The sequence below is a fragment of the Balaenoptera acutorostrata genome, chromosome 6 (genome assembly GCF_949987535.1).
Source record: "Balaenoptera acutorostrata chromosome 6, mBalAcu1.1, whole genome shotgun sequence".
In the NCBI taxonomy this organism is placed as follows: Eukaryota; Metazoa; Chordata; class Mammalia; order Artiodactyla; family Balaenopteridae; genus Balaenoptera; species Balaenoptera acutorostrata.
In genome coordinates this window covers 95,730,908-95,751,388 of record NC_080069.1, presented here as the reverse complement: position 1 = coordinate 95,751,388, position 20,481 = coordinate 95,730,908, and the positions used below count along the sequence as shown (strand labels likewise).

The following is a 20,481-nucleotide window of genomic DNA, read 5'->3' as shown; positions in this document are numbered from 1 at the left end:
CATTTAAATTTACTCACATTTGTAATTTGGACAATTTTGATTTTCATCCTTCCTTAAATGGGGAGAAGTTGGCCACCATTTTCTGTTAAAACAATCAAATGAAACTTTTGATAAGTAATTGTTAAAATTATTAAAGTTCTATATCATAAGCCAGTCTCTTCTCCCTCACCTTAAATAATTCTACTTCCCTTAACCTTTTCATTGACACTTTTAAAATCTTCATTCATGTGGTGTTCCCTCCATATTCTTAAATATTTCTTATTATGAAAAAGTCCAAACTTGCTAAAAGTCTAGTAAAAATCTAGTGAGCAGATTACAGAGATTTTATAAGAATGGTAAATTTCAATTCAAACCTTTAAGTCAGTTTAATTGTTTTTTAATCTTATTTGACTTAAAAGAAAACAAAACTAACTTACCAAGTATGTTTATCTTGTCTTGGAAGCAGAGTATTCAAAATCCATCAACCTGTTGTGGCTGTTTATACTTCAGAGATGGTACAGGCTCACAAAAAAGCAGTAATTTTTTTCCTTTTTTCTTTTTTTTTTTTCTTTTGAGGAATGCTACCTTTAATTTGTATTTGTACTTATTTGAAAGTAGACTTTATGAAATTTGTTTGACTTCCTCTCATGACTCCTATGGTTATTTATTTAAATCTGTGGGTGCAATTTCAGGTTGTTTAAATCTATGGATTCAATATCTGCATCCTTGAATTTTTTTGACGCCTTTGTTGATTTTTTTTCTTCTTTGTATCCACAGATTCAACATCATTAACTTCTGCATATTCTTTTTGAATCTTTTTAAGGATCTTTCATTGAATTCTTCATATCCCCAAATTTAGCATAAGTATCCTCCAAGTCCTTTTAACGTCTTCCTTATATTTTTAATGAAGGTTTTCTGAGCCCATCTTTGTGTTCTTCTTTCCCCCATTTAAAAAATTATTTCATTAATTCTTTGAATCCCCCTTTTCATATATTCAGTTTCAGACTACTAAAATTGTTCCATCAAATATTCTTTTGAATTATCATCCAAGACCTACTTGCCCTTCTTGGCATCTTTCTTTGCATCCTTCTTGGCATCTTTCTTTGACTCAGCAGATTCTGTGTCAGTTTCTTTCTTGGCATCTTTCTTTTCTTTCTTGGCATCTTTCTTTTCTTTCTTGGTATCTTTCTTTTCTTTCTTGGCAGCATCTTTTGACTCATTATCTGCCTCACCGGGCTTCTTTTCATCTTTCTTATCCTTTTTACTCTCCTTCTTCTTTGAATCTTTCTTGTCCTTTGATTCATCTCCTTTCTCACCAGGTTTCTTTGAATCCTTGTTCCCTTTCTTATCCTTCTTTCCATCTTTCTTTTCACCTTCTGATTCTGTAATGGACTCCTTGCTCTTCTTTGAACCTTTCTTATCTTTTTTGGAATCTTTCTTTGCATCTCCTTTTTCACCTTCTGATTCTGTAGCAGACTCCCTGCCCTTCTGTGAACCTTTCTTATCTTTTTTGGAATCTTTCTTTGCATCTCCTTTTTCACCTTCTGATTCTGTAGCAGACTCCCTGCCCTTCTGTGAACCTTTCTTATCTTTTTTGGAATCTTTTTTTGCATCTCCTTTTTCACCTTCTGATTCTGTAGCAGACTCCCTGCCCTTCTTTGAACCTTTCTTATCTTTTTTTGAATCTTTCTTTGCATCTCCCTTTTCACCTTCTGTTTCTGTATCAGACTCCTTGCCCTTCTTTGACCCTTTCTTATTTTTTTTAGAGTCTTTCTTTGCATCTCCTTTTTCACCTTCTGATTCTGTACCTGAGTCTTTGTCCTTCTTTGAACCTTTCTTGTATTTTTTAGAACCTTTTTTTGCACCTGCTTTTTCATCTTCAGATTCTGTAACTGACTCCTTGCCCTTCTTTGAACATTTTTTCTCTATTTTGACATCTTTCTTTGCATCTGCTTTCTCTTCTTTAGCTCCTGGTTCTTTCTTTGAACCTTTCCTAAGTTTTTCCTCTGAAACTGTGGACTCTGCTTCTGAATCTGATTTGTCCTTCTTGTCTTCCTTACTTTTCTTAATTATTGATGGAGATAAAGGTTTTGCTACATCTTTAGCATCCTCCCTGGAGTGTTGAGCTGGTTTCTGTGGAGGCTGCCTCCTAGCAGCTAAATAAACAGATGGTCTCTCAGAAATTCTCATTAAAGAACGGTGCATCCATAATGGTGGTTTGTGACCTCCCCTTAATTTGTCTTCATCATATCTCTGAAATATTGGTTAGAATAATAATGAACAACTTGTGTGTGAGGTACACAGCCTTTATTACCAGATATTGAATACACTTAACTTCAACCATGAAAAGATTTTATATTTTGATAAATAGTGGGTAAATGGTAGATTGCATAGTTTATTATGCTTTTTCAACTTTGTTCCTTTTTTGTACTAAAGGACAGCCATGCCTCATTTAAGGCCTGATTATAATTTAGAGGATCTTCATAATTCCCTCAAGATTTTATGTTAAAATTCTCAAAAAAAAAAAAAAATTCTCACAGAACTCCACTGACTAATGACAAATCAGAACCTCTCTTCACAATCATGAGAAATTTAGGTTTTGTCTGTGTTTTTGTTTTTGTTTTTTTACTCTGTGTTCTTGAGATTTCATGGAATGTCTTCCCCACCTTCCATTTCTGTGCTAACTCAGAAACTAATTATTCTCTAACATCTAAGAGTTTCATGTTCAGGCATATCCTGGTCTCTATTGTCACGTTCAAAGTCTCTGGAATTTAGAATGCTACCTGTGGTTAAAAGTAAAAGCCTAATACTCCTCTGCCTGACAAGATATAATTTGAGTTATATATAGTTATATCAGATAAGAAACTGCAATAATGAAAGCTATAACGTTCAGTGGACGTTAGTTTGAGCAGAATGGTACATTCTGTTTTCAACTCCTAATCAAATATTTTTAAAAGCTTAATTGCAAAAATAGCAAATTTTGGAAAGAATGTTAATGGCTGGAAAAATAAATTTAATAAAGAAAGAAAGGAAAATTTTAAAAAGATGAGAAAACCTAGAAGAAACCTAGGTTACTACTGATTAAATACATTCCCTAAAATAAACAAGAGTTGATGATATGTTATTTTGTGAAAACTTTTCTTGGAACATTTTCATATTCCTTGATGATTCCAGAAACATTGGGAAATATTAATCTTCTAATATTCAAAATCCGGAATTCTATATTATAGGAAATGAGAAAGCATTGAAACTTCCTTAGTGTATAATGTAACTCCATGATTCTCATGAGGGGGTTTCTCCAACTGGGGAATATTTTCTGAATGCTCATACTAACTGTAGCATTAGGATCTCCAGATTTCTGTGCTTCTTGGTTACGTGTTTTCTATAATGTGGGATTGCTGAGCAAATATTTAATATGAAATAAGGGAATAATTTGTATACACTGAAATGCAAATTAAATATATCTACTTTCTCCAAGTAGTAGAATTGAGTTACCTTTAACTGTGCTGTACAATTTAAAAGCCACATGTGAACTGAATCAAATTGAATGTAAAATTCAACTGCTCAGTTGCACTAGCCTCATTTCAAGTGTTCAGTAGCCATATTGGAATTGGAATGCAAAGATATAAAATACTTCCATCATCACAGAAATCCCATTGGTCAACGATGATCTGTAACATATATAGCTATACATGATTTCACAAGATTATTACCAGTAAAATTATGTGATCTTTTCAATACTCACAGGAACTGTTTTGTCTTGTAGTTGGGAAGGTTTTGATCTCCTTCTTTTTCCTGGCCGTGGTGGTTTGGGAAATACCAGGGCAAAATGTTGCTGATTCCATGATTTTTTACTTAATTCACTGACTAAAAAAAGAAAACATTAAGCATACACTTCAGAATAAATAGAATTTTATCTAAAATGGCAGTAAGTTTCTCTTGCCCATTCTTTCCCATTGCCCAAGTACTGTCAAGAGGTTAATAATTCGTAAATAAATTTGGTTTGGTTTAGAAAATATTAAAAAAATAAATAAAATGGCAGTAAGTAATCATAAGTAAATTAATAAATAAATGATTCAAATTATGGCTTCATGTATTTGGTAATGTTTGAAATTCTGTACTATTAATATGAGAAAATTAAATTTGATTTTTTAAAATTTTGACTAGTTTTATAGTTAATTATATAGTCATTGTGAAACTAATATAGTCTGTAATGTAAATGGAAAAACACAGTTTTACTGTTTCCTTTTAATCTTTCTATCTCTTCCAGTCTAGATTTTTGCTTTATATTCTTTTGGTTAGCATACAATTCTACTGAGAACAGAAAATATGGTAGCTACTTCTGTAGCTCCCAGAGTACTTAGCACAGTTCCTATTTAAAATATTCAGTAAATATATGACTGAATATAAAGGCCAACACTTAAGATTCCCTTAGTTAGTAACCATATTCTAAGCTACAAGAGTAAATGTCATACACCCAAGAACTGCATTGTCATTGGTGGCATACTAATGAAGAAAATCGATAAATAAAGAGTACCTACAGAATTGTGATTGTGAGGGTCGAGTTACATGGAAACTATAATATAAATGGTTAAAAATATTTAGGTTACCAATAAGACCTGTGAGAGAGATATCCTCACTCTATTTAAGTGTGTACAAAAATGCTGTATATAAGAGAAAATAGACCTGTCCTGTGAGTCTCCTAAAGATAGAATCAGGATCAATGAGAAAATATGCAGAATGAAAGATATATTTAAGTTTAATATATGAGAGAAAATTGATTACTTGATATAAGAAGTCCTTCACCATCAGATTGACTGGCCTTGTCAAGTAATGAATTTTTTTGTCAATTATATGTCCGATATAGAATATCAGCAATGTAGCAGAAGACATTCCTGACACAGGTAAGAAGTTATTTATCCATTTTTTTACACTGCCTTTCAACTGTAAGATCATCTAACTGTTTGAGTTCTAACATGTAAATATGTCCACCTTTATGTTGCTGAACATATTCACTTAATCTTCTGTGGATATTAAGACAAAATATCTTTAGAAGGTATTCAATGAGCCCATGAGAAAGGTGCTTAGGAAAATTAAAAGCTGATTTTTAATAATACTCCATGACAGCTGTTATTTATCATTTATCCCTAAAATTAATCATACCTGTTTAAAAAAATTGAACTTTCTTACCTGGGATGTAATTATCATATGTCCCAAAGTTTATTTTTTGGCTATTAAAATAAGAGGGGAAAGTTTTAATTAATTTATAAAAAAATCACTCTATTTAATGATCATTATTGTACATAAACACTTGCCACGACCAGCTAGAGAAATATTTTACATTCTTAGATCTCTATTATTATGTAAGATTACTTCATCCTAGAAAAATAGAAATGAGCAAATATGTGTTTTTAACACAAACTTCAACATAACTAAAACAAGATGGATAAAAACATTAAAAAAAAACCTCACCAAAATGCATATCTGAAATATGGACATTTATGGGCTTTTTAATGTGACACCATGATTGAATTTTTCCCCACTTTATGCTCCAAATTCTCTTAAAATTGAACTATAAGACATTGTAAGAATTATAAGACATCATCTTAAAAACACTATGCCTAGGTGAAATCAGATCCTCAAAATAATCTCAGAATTTAACCAAATCCAAATCACTCAATGGCATGCATGTCTGTCTGTGAATGTGTGCATGTGTGTGTGTGTGTGTTTGTCAGTGTATACCACAAGCATTGATATGGATTTTGACTTTTTTTCTTCTCTAGGAAAATATGAGAAATAAAACTATGTTGCAAAGTAGTTTCCATTTACAAATTTCCATTTGTCTTAGTACTATATGAGCATGTTTATTCTCACAAAGGGGAGTTTTATATCTAATTCTTATTTATTTGTAACGGAGGCACATATTAAGATCTGTTAAAGAAATATTATTACACATCATCCCATTATATTACAGAAATAATGTCATTGTTGATCATGAATGAGTTTGGGGCTTACACACACACGCATACACACACACATAAAAACACACATGCTCATACAGTGTTTTCCTTATTTTAACATTATGTAAATATTAAGAATAAAGTGCAGTACAGAAGTATCTTGGTACCTTCATTAAAATTTTTGTTCCCATTAAAAACCTGGCACATTTTTGCCACTCTACAAAAATTTGAATGAATTAATTGAATAAAATTCAGGATGTGTTGACTAATAAGTTACCTGGTCTAGTGATTTCTTAACTGAGGGCGTGCATTAAAATTACTCACCCTACTATATCTCTAGGTTTAAACCTAGCCAATCTACATTTATACACTGCTGAAGAAATTTTGATTTTCAACCATGGTTATGAACTTCTCTTTTCTAAATGCTCTGAAAGAGGAACTATGTCATAAAACAATATTATTAAATTTGAGATTTAAAAAGTGGTACATAGGCATGGTCCATTAATTTCTGTGTAATCTCTGAGGAATATTCTTTGATAATAAAGCAATTGAATTAAAAATCAATAACAAAATTACAGTTGACCCTTGAACAGCAAGGGTTTGAACTTCATGGGCCCACTTATATGTGGATATTTTTCAATAATACAACCATACTGCAAGGTCTGTGGTTGGTTGAATCCCTGAATGTAATACCACAGATTTGGAGGGCCAACTATTAAGTTCTGTGTGGATTTTTGACTTTGTGGGGATTGGCTCCCCCTAGAGCCCATGTTATTCATGGGTCAACAGTATATTGAAAGTACATAAACATTTGAAACATAAACACCTCCTTCTACATAACCAGTGGTCAAACAATTTACAATGCACACTTATGAAAAAGAAGCAAATGGACAATAATTTATAACAAAAATTGTGGAATACTGCAGACAGTACATAGAGAGAACTTTATAGCTTTAATGCATTTTATTAGAAAAAAGTTTAAAATCAGTGTTGTAAATTATTGCTTTAAAATTAGGAAAATATCAAACTAAAGTCAAAGTTAAAGGGAGGAAATAATAAAGCTTAAGCAAGAAAAATCAGTGAAAGAGAAACAAAATTAGAGCAAATATAACCCCACTTTTGTCAGTGGAAAGATCACCCAGACAGAAAATCAATAAGGCAACACAGGCCTTAAGTGACACATTAGACCAGATGCACTTAATTGATATTTTTAGAGCATTCCATCCAAAAGCAGCAGAATACACATTCTTTTCAAATGCCTGTGGAACATTCTCCGGGGTTGATCTCATGCAGGGCCCCAAAGTGAGCCTCAGTAAATTTAAGAAAATTGAAAACATATCAAGCATCTTTTCCAACCACAAGGCTATGAGATTAGAAGTCAACTACAAGAAGAAAAAAAAAAACTGTAAAAAAACATAGATATGTGGAGGCTAAACAATGTGGATCACTGAAGAAATGAAAGAGGAAGTAAAAAAAATACCTAGAGACAAATGACAATGACAGCATGATGACCCAAAACCTATGGGACACAGCAAAAGAAGTTCTAAGAGGGAAGTTGATAGCAATACAATCTTACCTCAGGAAACAAGAAAAATCTCAAACAATCTAACCTTACACCTAAAGCAACTAGAGAAAGAAGAACAAGCAAAACCCAAAATTAGTAGAAGGAAAGAAATCATAAAGATCAGAGCAGAAATAAATGAAATAGAGATGAAGAAGACAATAGAAAAGATCAATGAAACTAAAAGCTGGTTCTTTGAGAAGATAAACAAAATTGATAAACCTTTAGTGAAACTCATCCAGAAAAAAAGGAAGAGGGGTCAAATCAATAAAATTAGAAATGAAAAATAGGAAGTTACAACTGACAGCACAGAAATACAAAGTATCATAAGAGATTACTACAGCCACTATATTCCAATAAAATGGAAGACCTAGAAGAAATTGACACATTCTTAGAAAGGTACAGTCTCCCAAGACTAAACTAGGAATAAATAGAAAATATGAACAGACTGATCACAAGTATTGAAATTGAAACTGTGATTTAAAAACTCTCAACAAAGTACAGGACCAGATGGCTTCACAGGCAAGTCTATCAGATATTTAGAGAAGAGCTAAAACCTATCCTTCTCAACTCTTCCAAAAAGATGCAGAGGGAGGAACACTCTCAAACTCATTCTATGAGGCCACCATTGCCCTGATACCAAAACCAGACAAAGATACCACAAAAAAAAAAAAAAGAAAATTACAGGCCATACACTGATGAACATAGACGCAAAAATCCTCAACAAAATACTAGCAAACAGAATCCAACAATGCATTAAAAGGATCATACACCACTACCAAGTGGGATTTATCCCAAGGATGCAAGGATTTTTCAGTATCCTCAAGTCAATCAGTGTGATACACTACATTAACAAATTGGAGAATAAAAACCATATGATCATCTCAATAGATGCAGAAAAAGCTTTTGACAAAATTTAACACCCATTTATGATAAAAACTCTCCAGAAAGTGGGCAATGAGGGAACACACCTCAATATAATAAAGGCTATATGTTACAAACCTACAGCTAACATCATACTCAATGGTGAAAAGCTGAAAGCATCTACTCTAAGATCAGGAACAGGACAAGGATGTCCACTCTTACCATTTTTATTCAACATAGACTTGGAAGTCCTAGCCACAGCAATCAGAGGGAAAAAAAGAAATAAAAGGAATCCAAATTGGAAAAGAAGTAAAACTGTCTCTCTTTGCAGATGACATGGTACTTTACATAGAAAATCCTAAAGATGCTACCAGAAAACTACTAGAGCTCATCAATGAATTTGCTAAAGTTGCAGGATATAAAATTAATACACAGAAATCTGTTGCATATCTATACACTAACAATGAAATATCAGAAAGAGAAATTAAAGAAACAATCCCATGTACCATCGCATCAAAGAGAATAAAATATCTAGGAATAAACCTACCTAAGGAGGCAAAAGACCTGCACTCTGAAAACTGTAAGCTGCTGCTGAAAGAAACTGAAGATGACACAAACAGATGGAAAGATGTTCCACGTTCTTGGACTGGAATAATCAATATTGTCAAAACAACTTTATTGCTCAAGGCAATTTACAGATTCATTGCAATCCCTATAAAATTACCAGTGGCATTTTTCACAGAACTAGAACAAAAAATTTTTTAATTTGTATGGAGACACAAAAGACCCTGAATAGCTAAATCAATCTTTTTTTTTTTTTTTTTTGGCCACACCACATGGCATGTGGGGTCTTAGTTCCCCCACCAGGGATCAAACCTGTGCCCCCTGCATTGGAAGTGTGGATTCTTTTCTTAACCACTGGACCACCAAGGAAGTCCCAAAATCAATCTTGAGAAAGAAAAACATAGCTGTAGGAATCAGGCTCCCTGACTTCAGACTATACTACTAACCTACGGTAATCAAAACAATATAGTACTGGTACAAAAACAGAAATATAGATCAATGTAACAGAATAGAAAGCCCAGAAATAAACCCACGCACCTATGGTCAATTACTCTATGACAAAGGAGGGCATGACTATACAGTGGAGAGAAGACAGTCTCTTCAATAAATCGTACTGGGAAAACTAGACAGCTACATGTAAAAGAATGAAATTAAAACATTCTCTAACACCGTACACAAGAACAAACTTAAAATGGACTAAAAACCTAAATGTAAGACTGGATACTGTAAAACTCTTAGAGGAAAACATAGGCAAAACACTCTTTGACATAAATCGTAGCAATATCTTTTTCAGTGCATCTCCTAGAGTAATGGAAATAAAAATAAAAAGAATCAAATGGGACCTAATTAAACTCAAAAGCTTTTGCACAGTAAAGCAAACCATAAGCAAAAAGAAAAGACAACCCACAGAATGGGAGAAATATTTGCAAACATTGTGACCAACAAGGGATTAATCTCCAAAATTTACAAACAGCACGTGCAGCTCAATATCAAAAAAAAAGAAACAACCCAATCAAAAAGTGGGCAGAAGACCTAAATAGACATTTCACTGAAGAAGACATACAGATGGCCAAGAGGGACGTGAAAATATGCTCAACATCACTAATCAGTAGAGAAATGCAAATCAAAACTACAATGGGATATCACCTCATGCCAGTCAGAATGGCCATCATCAAAAAGTCTACAAACAATAAATGCTGGATAGAGTGTGGAGAAAAGGGAACCCTCCTACAGTGTTGGTGGGAATATAAATTGGTATAGCCACTATGGAGAACAGTATGGAGGTTCCTGAAAAAACTAAAAATAGAGCTACCATATGATCCAGCAGTCCCACTCCTCGGCATATATCTGGAGAAAAGCATGGTTCAAAAGGATACATGCACCCCAGTGTTCATTGCAGCACTGTTTATAATAGGCAAGACATGGAAGCAACCTGAATGTCCATTGACAGATGAATGGATAAAGAAGATGTGGTACACATATGCAGTGGAATATTACTCAGCCATTAAAAAGAATGAAATGATGCCATTTGCAGGAACATGGATGGACCTGGAGATTATCATACTAAGTGAAGTAAGTCAGACAGAAAAAGACAAATATCATATGATACCACTTATATGTGGAATCTAAAAAAAAAAAAAATGATACAAATGAACTTCTTTACAAAAAAGAAACAGACACACAGACATAGTAAACAAACTTATGGTTACCAAAAAGGAAAGGTGAGGCATATGGATAAATTGGGAATTTGGAATTGACATATACACACTGCTATATTTAAAAGTAGATAACCAAGAAGGACCTACTGTATAGCACAGGGAACCATGCTCAATATTCTGTAATAACCTAAATGGGATAAGAATTTGAAAAAGAATAGATATATGTATATGTATAACTGAATCACTTTGCTGTACACCTGAAATTAACACAACGTTGTAAATCAGCTATACTCCAATATAAAATAAAAATTAAAAAAAACAAATTAGAGCAAATATAAAAATCCAAAATTTGTTTTTGAAAAGATTATTAAAATTTATTAACTTTTAGAAAAACTGATGAAGAAAAACAGAGAGAACACACAAATTACCAATATCAGGAGAGATGAAGGTTTTGTAATTATATAGATTTTAAAGGATAATGAGGAATATCAGTAACAATTTTATTATAATAAACTGAGCAACTCAAGTGAAATAGATGAGCTCCTTGTAAAACTCAGTTTATTTACCAATACTGACACAAGATGAAACAACAAAAATGTGAATAGCCCTATAATTATTAAATAAATTTAATTCACTATCAAAAACCTTCCCAGAAAAGAAGGCACAGGCCCATGGAGTTTTACTGATAAATCCAATTAAAAACTTAAGGAAAAATACTAACAACTCTACACAAGTTTTTCAGAAACAAGAGGAAGCGGGAAGATATTTAAACTCATTTTTGAGATCAATATAAATAACCCTGTCACCAAAATGTCTCAAGGACATTACCAGAAATGTATATTATAGACTAATACCATGCATTAACATAGATGCAAAAATTCCTTAACAATTTATTAATCTTGCTGAACAATATATAAAAAGGCTAACATACCATGATCATTGAGGTTTACTCTATGCAGTGTAAACTAGTTGGTTTAATATATATGAATTAATCATTGTAATCACTCCAAATAACATATAAGAAAATTCATCTGATTATCTCAAGATATGCAGAAGAAGTTTTGAAAAAGAGTAACATTCATTCATAATTTTAAAACTCTGAGAACACTAGGAATCGAAGGCATCTTCCTCAAATAGATTAAATGAGTCCTGACAATAGTTACTATTAAAATCAAATTAATTAATGGTGGAATATTGACTGTCTTTCCTCTATAAACTATAAACAAGGCATGGATGCTCACTTCATTCAGCATTGTAATCCAGATGCTGTTTTGTTCCATAAGGCAATAAAAACATTAAAATGGAAAGGAAGAAGTAAAATTGGACTTTATTCACAGAGGGCATTGTTTAGTAAGTAGAATATCCAATGACACCTAAAAAATAATTTAGAGCTATTTATTGAACATAATAAGATCATATGATACAAGGTCTAATTATAGCAACTAATTATATTTCTATAACTAGAAAAGTTGGGCATATAAATTTTAGAAAACAATATAATAGTATAATTTGTAATAACAAAAATTATTTTTAAATAATTTTATTGAAATATATGTGAGACCTGTATAAGAGAACTAAAAAAAAAAAAAAATTCCTCAGGGAAATTAAAGATGAAAAGGAAAAAAATATATATATATATATATACACACACACACACATACACACACACACACACACGCACACACACACACACACACACATATATATCTGATTAGAAGTAAAAGAACCCTTTAAACCCACTAGAAGAGCTAAAGTTAAGGATTAATGACACCAGTCATCAGCTACAATATAGAGCATCTGACATGTTCAGCATCAGTGGTGAAGGTACAAATGGTACAACCACCTTGGAATACCACTTGATTTTTTTTTAATTTTTTTTTTAATTTTTTTTTTTTTTGATGTGGACCATTTTTAAAGTCTTTATTGAATTTGTTACAACATTGCTTCTGTTTTATGCTTTGGTTTTTTGGCTGCAAGACATGTGGGATCTTAGCTCCCTGACCAGGGATTGAACCCGCACCCCCTGCATTGGAAGGTGAAGTTTTAACCACTGGACCACCAGAGAAGTCCCTTGATTTTTTTAAAATAAAGTTAAACATACACATGTTCTATGTATGGTTCAGCATTTCCACTAGTAGCTTACCCAAGAGAAATCTCCAAAAAACTTGGGGAAAATGTTTATAGCAACTTTATTCATAATAACCCAAAACTAAAGTAACCCATAATAATCCAAAACTAAAGTGATCAACAGGAGAATGGATAAACTAAGTATGGTATATTCATGCAATGGAATACTACTCAGCTATGTAAAGGAATGTATTACTGATGTATGCAACATGGAAACATGGATGAATCCAAAAAAAAATATTATACTGAAAGAAAAAAATCCAGAAACCCAAAAGCATATACGTTATGATTTAATTTGTGTTAATTTCAAGAATAGGCAAGATTTTCTATGGTAACTTAGCAGCCATTTGTGGGGGAGAGGCAGAATGGACTGACTGGAAACTGGCAAAATGTAACTTAGTGGTGTGGTTGAAAATTCTTATGTTTCTTAAGGTTGGTTAGGTTAGAGTTAGTGACAATTCAATACATTTAGTATTATTTTTACTGAGAAGAATTTATAGGACCCCTAAAATAGCAATGATCCAAATACCATAGTTCTCACTCTCTATGTAAATTTACATATGTCATAAGCAGTTAAATCAATTTAATTTTTTAGGACTAGAGAGAATTTTTCCATTCTTTCCCCTAAGTCTAGTTCTGCTGGTGACAGCATCTCTCCCCTTGTCTCTCTGGGACAGTCAAGAAATTTTCTAGACCAGGATGCATTCAGATTCAATTCTTGAAGTTTCTTATGAAAAAAACACGAACTCTCAGTGTATGTTTTATTGGTTTTTATTTGAAAACTATTTTTATGTGAATATAAATTTATTTCTATCCTTTTTAAAAAGTCCCTCAAAAGTGTGAAGATGGTCTAATTTAATTACTTACTCTAAAAAGAAGAAGAAACACAACAATTAAGTCAAATGGTTGTTATTTTGTGATATGCCTAGTTTTTGAATTAAGGTCTTGGAATATACACACACACACACACACACAGACACACACACATACACACATACACAATAACTAATACTTCATCTTAACTAAGATTAAATGGAACACAGAAGCCACAAATCTGCCTTCAGTTCAGGTCCACACATCTAAACATTTCAAAATCAGTCTCAGTGTCCGTCAGCTTTTTTATGTAAAGAAGATACACATTGTCAGCATTGTGGAATGTAGTATGTTCATGACTTAGAAAGGGAAGCTAGCTTTAGGTTTTCCTGAATAAAAAGTTGAGATACCAAAGTAGGAGACATGGGAGACATGGAGAGTTCATTTTTTAAGAGAAGAATCTGTTTCTATATTGCCAATAGAAAAAGGTATTTTGTTAAAGGGGTAAACATTTAACCAACTTTGTGGGATTTTTTTTTTTTCAGTCTGAAAACTTTAAGCACAAAATACACCCACCTTTACCTTTTTCTTTAACAGTGTCCCTGTTTGGGTATGATTTAAAAATGTATAATAAATTCAAAGGGTAAGGACTCTCAATAATGTGATATTGCCTCCAGTTTCATTTTGTTGATTTTTTTTTTATTGAAGTATAGTTGATGTACAATATTATGTAAGTTACAGGTGTACAATATAGTGATTCACAATTTTAAAGGTTATGCTCCATTTATAGCTATTATAAAATATTGGCTATATTCTCTGTGTTGTACAATATATCCTTGTAGCTTAATTTATACATAATAGTTTGTACCTTTTAATCCCCTACCCCTTTATTGCCCTTCCCCACTTCCCTCTCTCCACTGGTAATCACAAGTTTGTTCTCTATATCTGTGAGTCTGTTTCTTTTTTGTTATATTCACTAGTTTGTTTTATTTTTTAGATTCTATATGTAAGTGATATCATTACAGTGTCTCTCTTTCTCTGTGTGACTTATTTCACTTAACATAATACTCTTCAAGTCCATCTATGTTGTTGTAAATGGCACAATTTTATTCTTTTTTATGGCTGAGCAGTATTATATTTCATATATATATATCCCAATATATCCTGACAGCAGGCTCTGGATTTTGGGATTCTGTATCAGATGCACGTAAATAAGGCCACAAAGGACTTAGCAGAAAGTTTTCCAGGGACGGACTGGGGCCTGAGTCATTGTTGTATTGCTAGAGGGGTCTCGATGTAAAGGCAAAGGTCAAGAGCCACATGGTTATTTTCTTGCTGAGGGATGGCTCTATGTGTAGTATCCTGAGATTTCCTGTCTTTTTCTAACATTTTCTAGAGCAGTGTTTCTCAACCTGAGTGTATTTTGAATCTCCTCCCCCAGGGGATATTTTGCAATGTTTGAGATATTTTTGATTGTCACAGTTGCGTGCATGTGTGTGTGCATACGCATGTGTGCACACATACTTGCTGATACTGACATCTAGTACGTAGGGAACCACAAATGCTACTAAACATCTTATAATGCACAGGACCCCCATTCCTCCCTGCCCCCCACCCAGTCCTCAACTCCAATAAAGAGTTATCCCCCCTAAAATGTCAATAGTGCCAAGGTCAATAAATCCTGTTTTATATCAAGGTGAATCCCTAGGCCAAGATAGTAAGAGAGGACTTATTAATGAAGCACAAGGGAGAGAAAGATAAAATGTACAGTGGATATGAGATCTGGAAGCTAAAGCTGGAAGTTTTTAAAGTTCAGATTTTTAGATACCTATCTGATGCCAAATCTTTGGGCAAACCTCTCGCACTTCCCTCAGATGTCTTAGACCTATTCAGTATTAATAATGGAGGGATTGAGTTGACTGACACAACCTGAATTGAGGACAAAGGTAAGAAGAGGTGAAACTCTTGAGTTGGGTTGTTGCGGTTTGGATGAATAAAGGTATTAAAGAAGATTGAGTGGGCGGGGGGTGTACTGAGCTCAAAGAGGAGAATTTTCTTTATCAGGTACAAAGTTGGTAGTCATGGCACAGAAATGTAAGTCTAATATTAAGTTCCTATCATTGTTAGAAGAGTTCAGAGGAAAGACAAGCAGAAAATTATTTTCTGCATCTCAAATTCTCTGTTAAGAGAATGGGAAGTTGCCACTTGAGCCTAAGGAAATATGAAAATTTTATATTAAGGATTTTTATGTGGGCTGCATTGGCTAACAATGAGGCCATTTGATTATGAATTCAACCACACTTTTATTCTACAATAGCACAAGAGTTTGGGGATTACAGTAGAAAACAACATAAAGAAATAGTCATAAAACCAAAAATAGGTTTTTAACCATTATGGTGAAGTTCTTTGAAAGCTATACAATCCTCATGATAGTAGTAATGAAGTCAATATTTTATTGTGCTTAAACATTTTAAAGTAAGTACAATATGATGTTATTCTGTCATGGTGTATTGCCAAGCAGAGATTACTGTGTAATAGTGAGCAAGTCACTCAACATCTAAAGTAATCAGGGCAAATACAGTCAAACATTTTACTAAAGATTGTCCTTTAAAGTAGTGATTGTATTATAATGAGGTAGGCACAGGGAAGCCTGTTTTATTTTCAAGATTTGTGTTTTATCTTTTCTTTAACAGTAGTGTCCAAAGAAAACCCAGTTACACTTTCCTTTACATTTCAGAGTTACATGCCTTTGCCTTTGTTCCATGTCTTCACAGTAAAAAGGTATACATAATTGAAAGATTTTATTTTCCTACCTCACTTTAACACAAGATAAATTAAGAATAAGGACACTATTATCATCAAACTTCCCATGTCTGCATAGTCTGCTTTTCATTGCAGAGTACTTTTGCATACTCAATATTTCTCAAGGGGATACAATTAGTGTTTAGTTATTCTTCTTTGTGTTGGGCTGCCCCACTTACTACCAAAGGTTTAACACCCTTGACCCATGCTCTCTAAAGTTCAGCAGCACTCCTTAGTCACTGTGACAAAAAAAAAAATGTTCTTATAAATTTCCAAATGGCCTCTAAGGAGATGATAGTTATCTGAATGTCAATCATGAATTCTTTCATTCTATATGATCCAAAATACAATATGATAAAAAAAAATGAAGAATCACATGGAAAAAGAATTATCCATAGCCATGTATATATTTTACCCAAGTGAATGAATTAGTTAAGTCTTGGATCAGAACAACTTATGATATTGCTTGAGGACATAAGTGTCTGCTAAACACACACTCTCTTGTTTGTCGGTGACATAATATAATAATATAACAAACATCTCTTTACATTAAAGAGAATAAATGTAAAGTTAACTAGAGCATTTCAGTTATTTTAAAACATAAAATTTGACAAGAGGACTTACAATCTTGGTACAGACATTTCCCCCACCTATGATTTGCCAGGGCTTAAGCACTGTGAGTTCAAATTAGTGATGTTGAGAGGTGACATCATAAAGAGGCCAAGAGCACTGAGAGTTAAAGGGGAAAACAAGAAGAGCTACTATTACTTGTGTTTTATGTTCTCTAATAATCAGTCTAATATTGGTGTTTACTTTCATTCATTATTACTGACTAAATACAACTGGTAGTTTCAAAATAACCAACTGATTTTACATCTTAATAAAAAGATTGTTTCAATTTTTCATATAGTTTTAATTTATTGATGAAAAGGATGAATCTAAACATTTATCTATTAAGCTTGGTTGTAATCCTAACTTCCCTGACATTCATGTATCTTTTGTTAAATCATGTGCATAACTTTACATTGCCTTTTCCCATTGTAACCTTATGGGTTACTCATAGATACAAGGTTTTAAAGAAGGCTAGGTGATTATTAAAATTACCAACTTACTGACAGAGCTGAGTTAGATAATTTTAATTCTACCTACCACTCCACCCCACTAATAGGTGAATAAAAATACTACTAGAGTAATATTTGAAAATGTTGCCATTATTTAGCTCCTTTTGGGGAATTTCAACTGACATTTTTTCCCCTAAAGAGTAGTTTGTTTGTTTTTTTAAAATTTTATTGAAGTTTAGTTGATGTACAATGTTGTGTTAATTTCTGCTATACAACAAAGTGATTCAGTTATACATATGTATATCTTTTTTCACATTCTTTTCCATTATGCTTTATCACAAAATATTGAATATAGTTTCCTGTGCTATACAGTAGAACCTGGTTTTTTATCCATCCTGTATATAATAGCTTGAATCTGCTAATCCGAAACTCCCAATCCTTCCCTCCCCCATCCCCCTTGGCAACCACAGGTCTGCTCTCTATATCTGTGAGTCTGTTTCTGTTTCATAGATAAGTTAATTTGTGGCATATTTTAGATTCCACATATAAGTGATATCATATGGTATTTATCTTTCTCTTTCTGACTTACTTCATTTAGTATGATAATCTCTAGGTTCATCCATGTTGCTGCAAATGGCATTATTTCAATCTTTTTATGGCTGAGTAATATTCCATTGGGTGTGTGTGTATATATCACATCTTCTTTATCCATTCAATTGTTGATGGACATTTAGGTTGTTTCCATGTCTTGACTATTATAAATAGTGTTGCTATGAATATAGGGGTGCATGTATCTTTTTGAATTATAGTTTTGTCTGGATATATGTCCAAAAGTGGAATTGCTAGATCATATGGCAACTCTGTTTTTAGTTTTTTGAGGAACCTCTGTACTGTTCTCCATAGTGGCTGCACCAATTTACATTCCCACCAATGTACAGGAGGGTTCTCTTTATTCCACATCCCCTCCAACATCACAGCCTCACACCATACACAAAAATAAACTCAAAATGGCTTAAAGACTTAAGTATAAGACATGACACCATAAAACTCCTAGAAGAGAACATAGGCAAAACATTCTCTGGTATAAATTGAACCAGTGTTTTCTTAGGTCAGTCTCCCAAGGCAATAGAAATAAAAGCAGTGATAAACAAATGGAACCTAATCAAACTTAGAAGATTTTGCACAACAAAGGAAACCATAAACAACGAAAAGGCAACCTGTGGACTGGAAGAAAATATTTGCAAATGATGTGACTGATAAGGTCTTAATCTTCAAAATATACAAACAGCTCATAAACTCAATAACAACAACAACAACAAAAACAGGCAAACAAACAACCCTGTCGAAAATGGGCAGAAGACATAAATAGATATTTCTCCAAAGAAGACATACAGATAGCCAATAGGCACATGAAAAATAATCATCATTGCTAATTATTACAGAAATGCAAATCAAAACTACAATGAGGTACCACCTCACAGCAGTCAGAATGGCCATCATTAAAAAGTCTACAAATTCCCTTAAGGAATAGCTGTCTTAAACTTTAGCTATTGTAGGAGATATAAAAATCTCTGTGGTTTTACTCAATGAAAGTTTTTATCTAATATCTCAGACCATGGTAAATTTCAGAGGGGTTGTGGTGGAGGATTTCTATAAGGTGATTTAGGAATTCTGATTTCTGTGATCTATTGCTTTACTATCCACTAATTTAACACTATTAATGCTGATGTTTCACTGCAAAGTGGTGATTTAGTAAACAAAGCATGATTTCTAATTCCACAGTAAGTGTTTTCCAGGTTATAAAATAATTTTTGTACATTAATCCATTTATTTCTTATATAACAGTAAAAAGTAAGGACAGTTGGTCCTTGACATTTACAGAGCTATTTCCTAAGACTTAGCAATATATTGCCAATTTAAAAATATGGTGTATAGGAGGAGGAGTCAAGACGGTGGAATAGGAGGACGCAAAATTTGTCACTCCTCATAAGTACATCAAGAATACATCTACAGGGGTGTGGTGGGAGGAATTGGGAGACTTGGATTGACACATATACATTATTGATACAATGTATAAAATAGACAACTGATGGGAACATACTGTATAGCACAGGGAACTCTACCTAACGCACTGTGCTAACCTAAATGGGAGGGAAGTCCAAAAGGGAGGGGATATCTGTATGTGTATGGCTGATTCATTTTGTTGTGCAATGAAGGCTAACACAACATTGTAAAGCAACCATACGCCAATAAAAATTAATTTAAAAAATACATCTACGAATGGAACAATTCTCTCAGTGCACCTGCTGAACATTAGCGGAAGACTTTGGACACGTAAAGGACAAGAAAAATCCCCTCGCAACTGGGTAGGATGAAAGAAAGAAAAAAAAGAAAAGAGGAATCAAAAGAGGGACCAGCAACCATGGCAGGAAGCTGAAAATGAAGGGAGGTCCCCGCGCTCAGAAAAACTCCCTCACGGTGGGCATATCAGCTGGGACAGAAAAGGACCTTTGGGGGATCAAAAGAGAATGCAGCTGACGGCCTGTATAAGGCAAGACAAGGTAAGACCTGCGTGCATGGTCTGCGCTGCATCTCTGTGCATCCCAGCCTGAGTCGTGAGTCTCCTGTTGCGGAGGGGCGCTGAGTGCTGGAAAGTGGGGTTTGGAGCGCAGACCCAGGGAGGGGACAGCTGTTGGCTGTGAAAAGACAGCCTGAAGGGACAGGAGTAAGGAGCTCCACGACTGGGAAAGTTTGTGGAAAAAGCCTGGGACACCATAGAAGCAAAGCGTCATTGTTGAGTTGCGTGCAAGGGATGGGGCCGCCATTACCGCTCCTTTCCCCGCCCGCCAGCTTCTTCAGCCTCCATGGGCACTGGGAGGGGCACCCATCTGAGCAGGCTCACCCACCCCTCAAGCCAAGGCCTCCTCCACTCCAGGGTCCTGAGCAACATCCGTCCCAAATCCTCCTTGGGAATCAGCCCTGGGTGCCCTTGCCTGAGACGGGAATCCACAAGTGCTGGTGGGGACTGAGTGCTAAAGCGTGGGGTTAAGAGACCAGATCTGGGGAGAGAACCAGTGTTGGCTGCGTGGATA

General features: G+C 33.9%; 1 protein-coding gene across 1 annotated transcript; it reads right to left on the bottom strand.

The window, feature by feature from the left end:
• Positions 1-1,032: 1,032 nt before the first annotated feature.
• On the bottom strand, positions 1,033-20,255 carry CYLC2 (cylicin 2). Its single transcript, XM_057549159.1, has 4 exons — positions 20,218-20,255; positions 5,170-5,210; positions 3,725-3,846; positions 1,033-2,232 (listed from the first exon to the last, which is right to left on the bottom strand). The coding sequence occupies exons 1-4, from the start codon at positions 20,253-20,255 to the stop codon at positions 1,033-1,035; spliced, it is 1,401 nt and encodes a 466-aa protein (XP_057405142.1).
• Between the last annotated feature and the right edge of the window lie 226 nt (positions 20,256-20,481).

Excerpts from the sequence above, each read along its gene's own strand:
- CYLC2 (XM_057549159.1), bottom strand. The coding sequence starts at position 20,255 with ATGGAGGCTGAAGAAGCTGGCGGGCGGGGAAAGGAGCG. Across the intron at positions 3,847-5,169 it reads ATATGATAATTACATCCCAG|TCAGTGAATTAAGTAAAAAA; the intron begins GTAAGAAAGTTC and ends TTCTTTTTTTAG. Across the intron at positions 2,233-3,724 it reads TACAAGACAAAACAGTTCCT|AGATATGATGAAGACAAATT; the intron begins GTGAGTATTGAA and ends CCAATATTTCAG.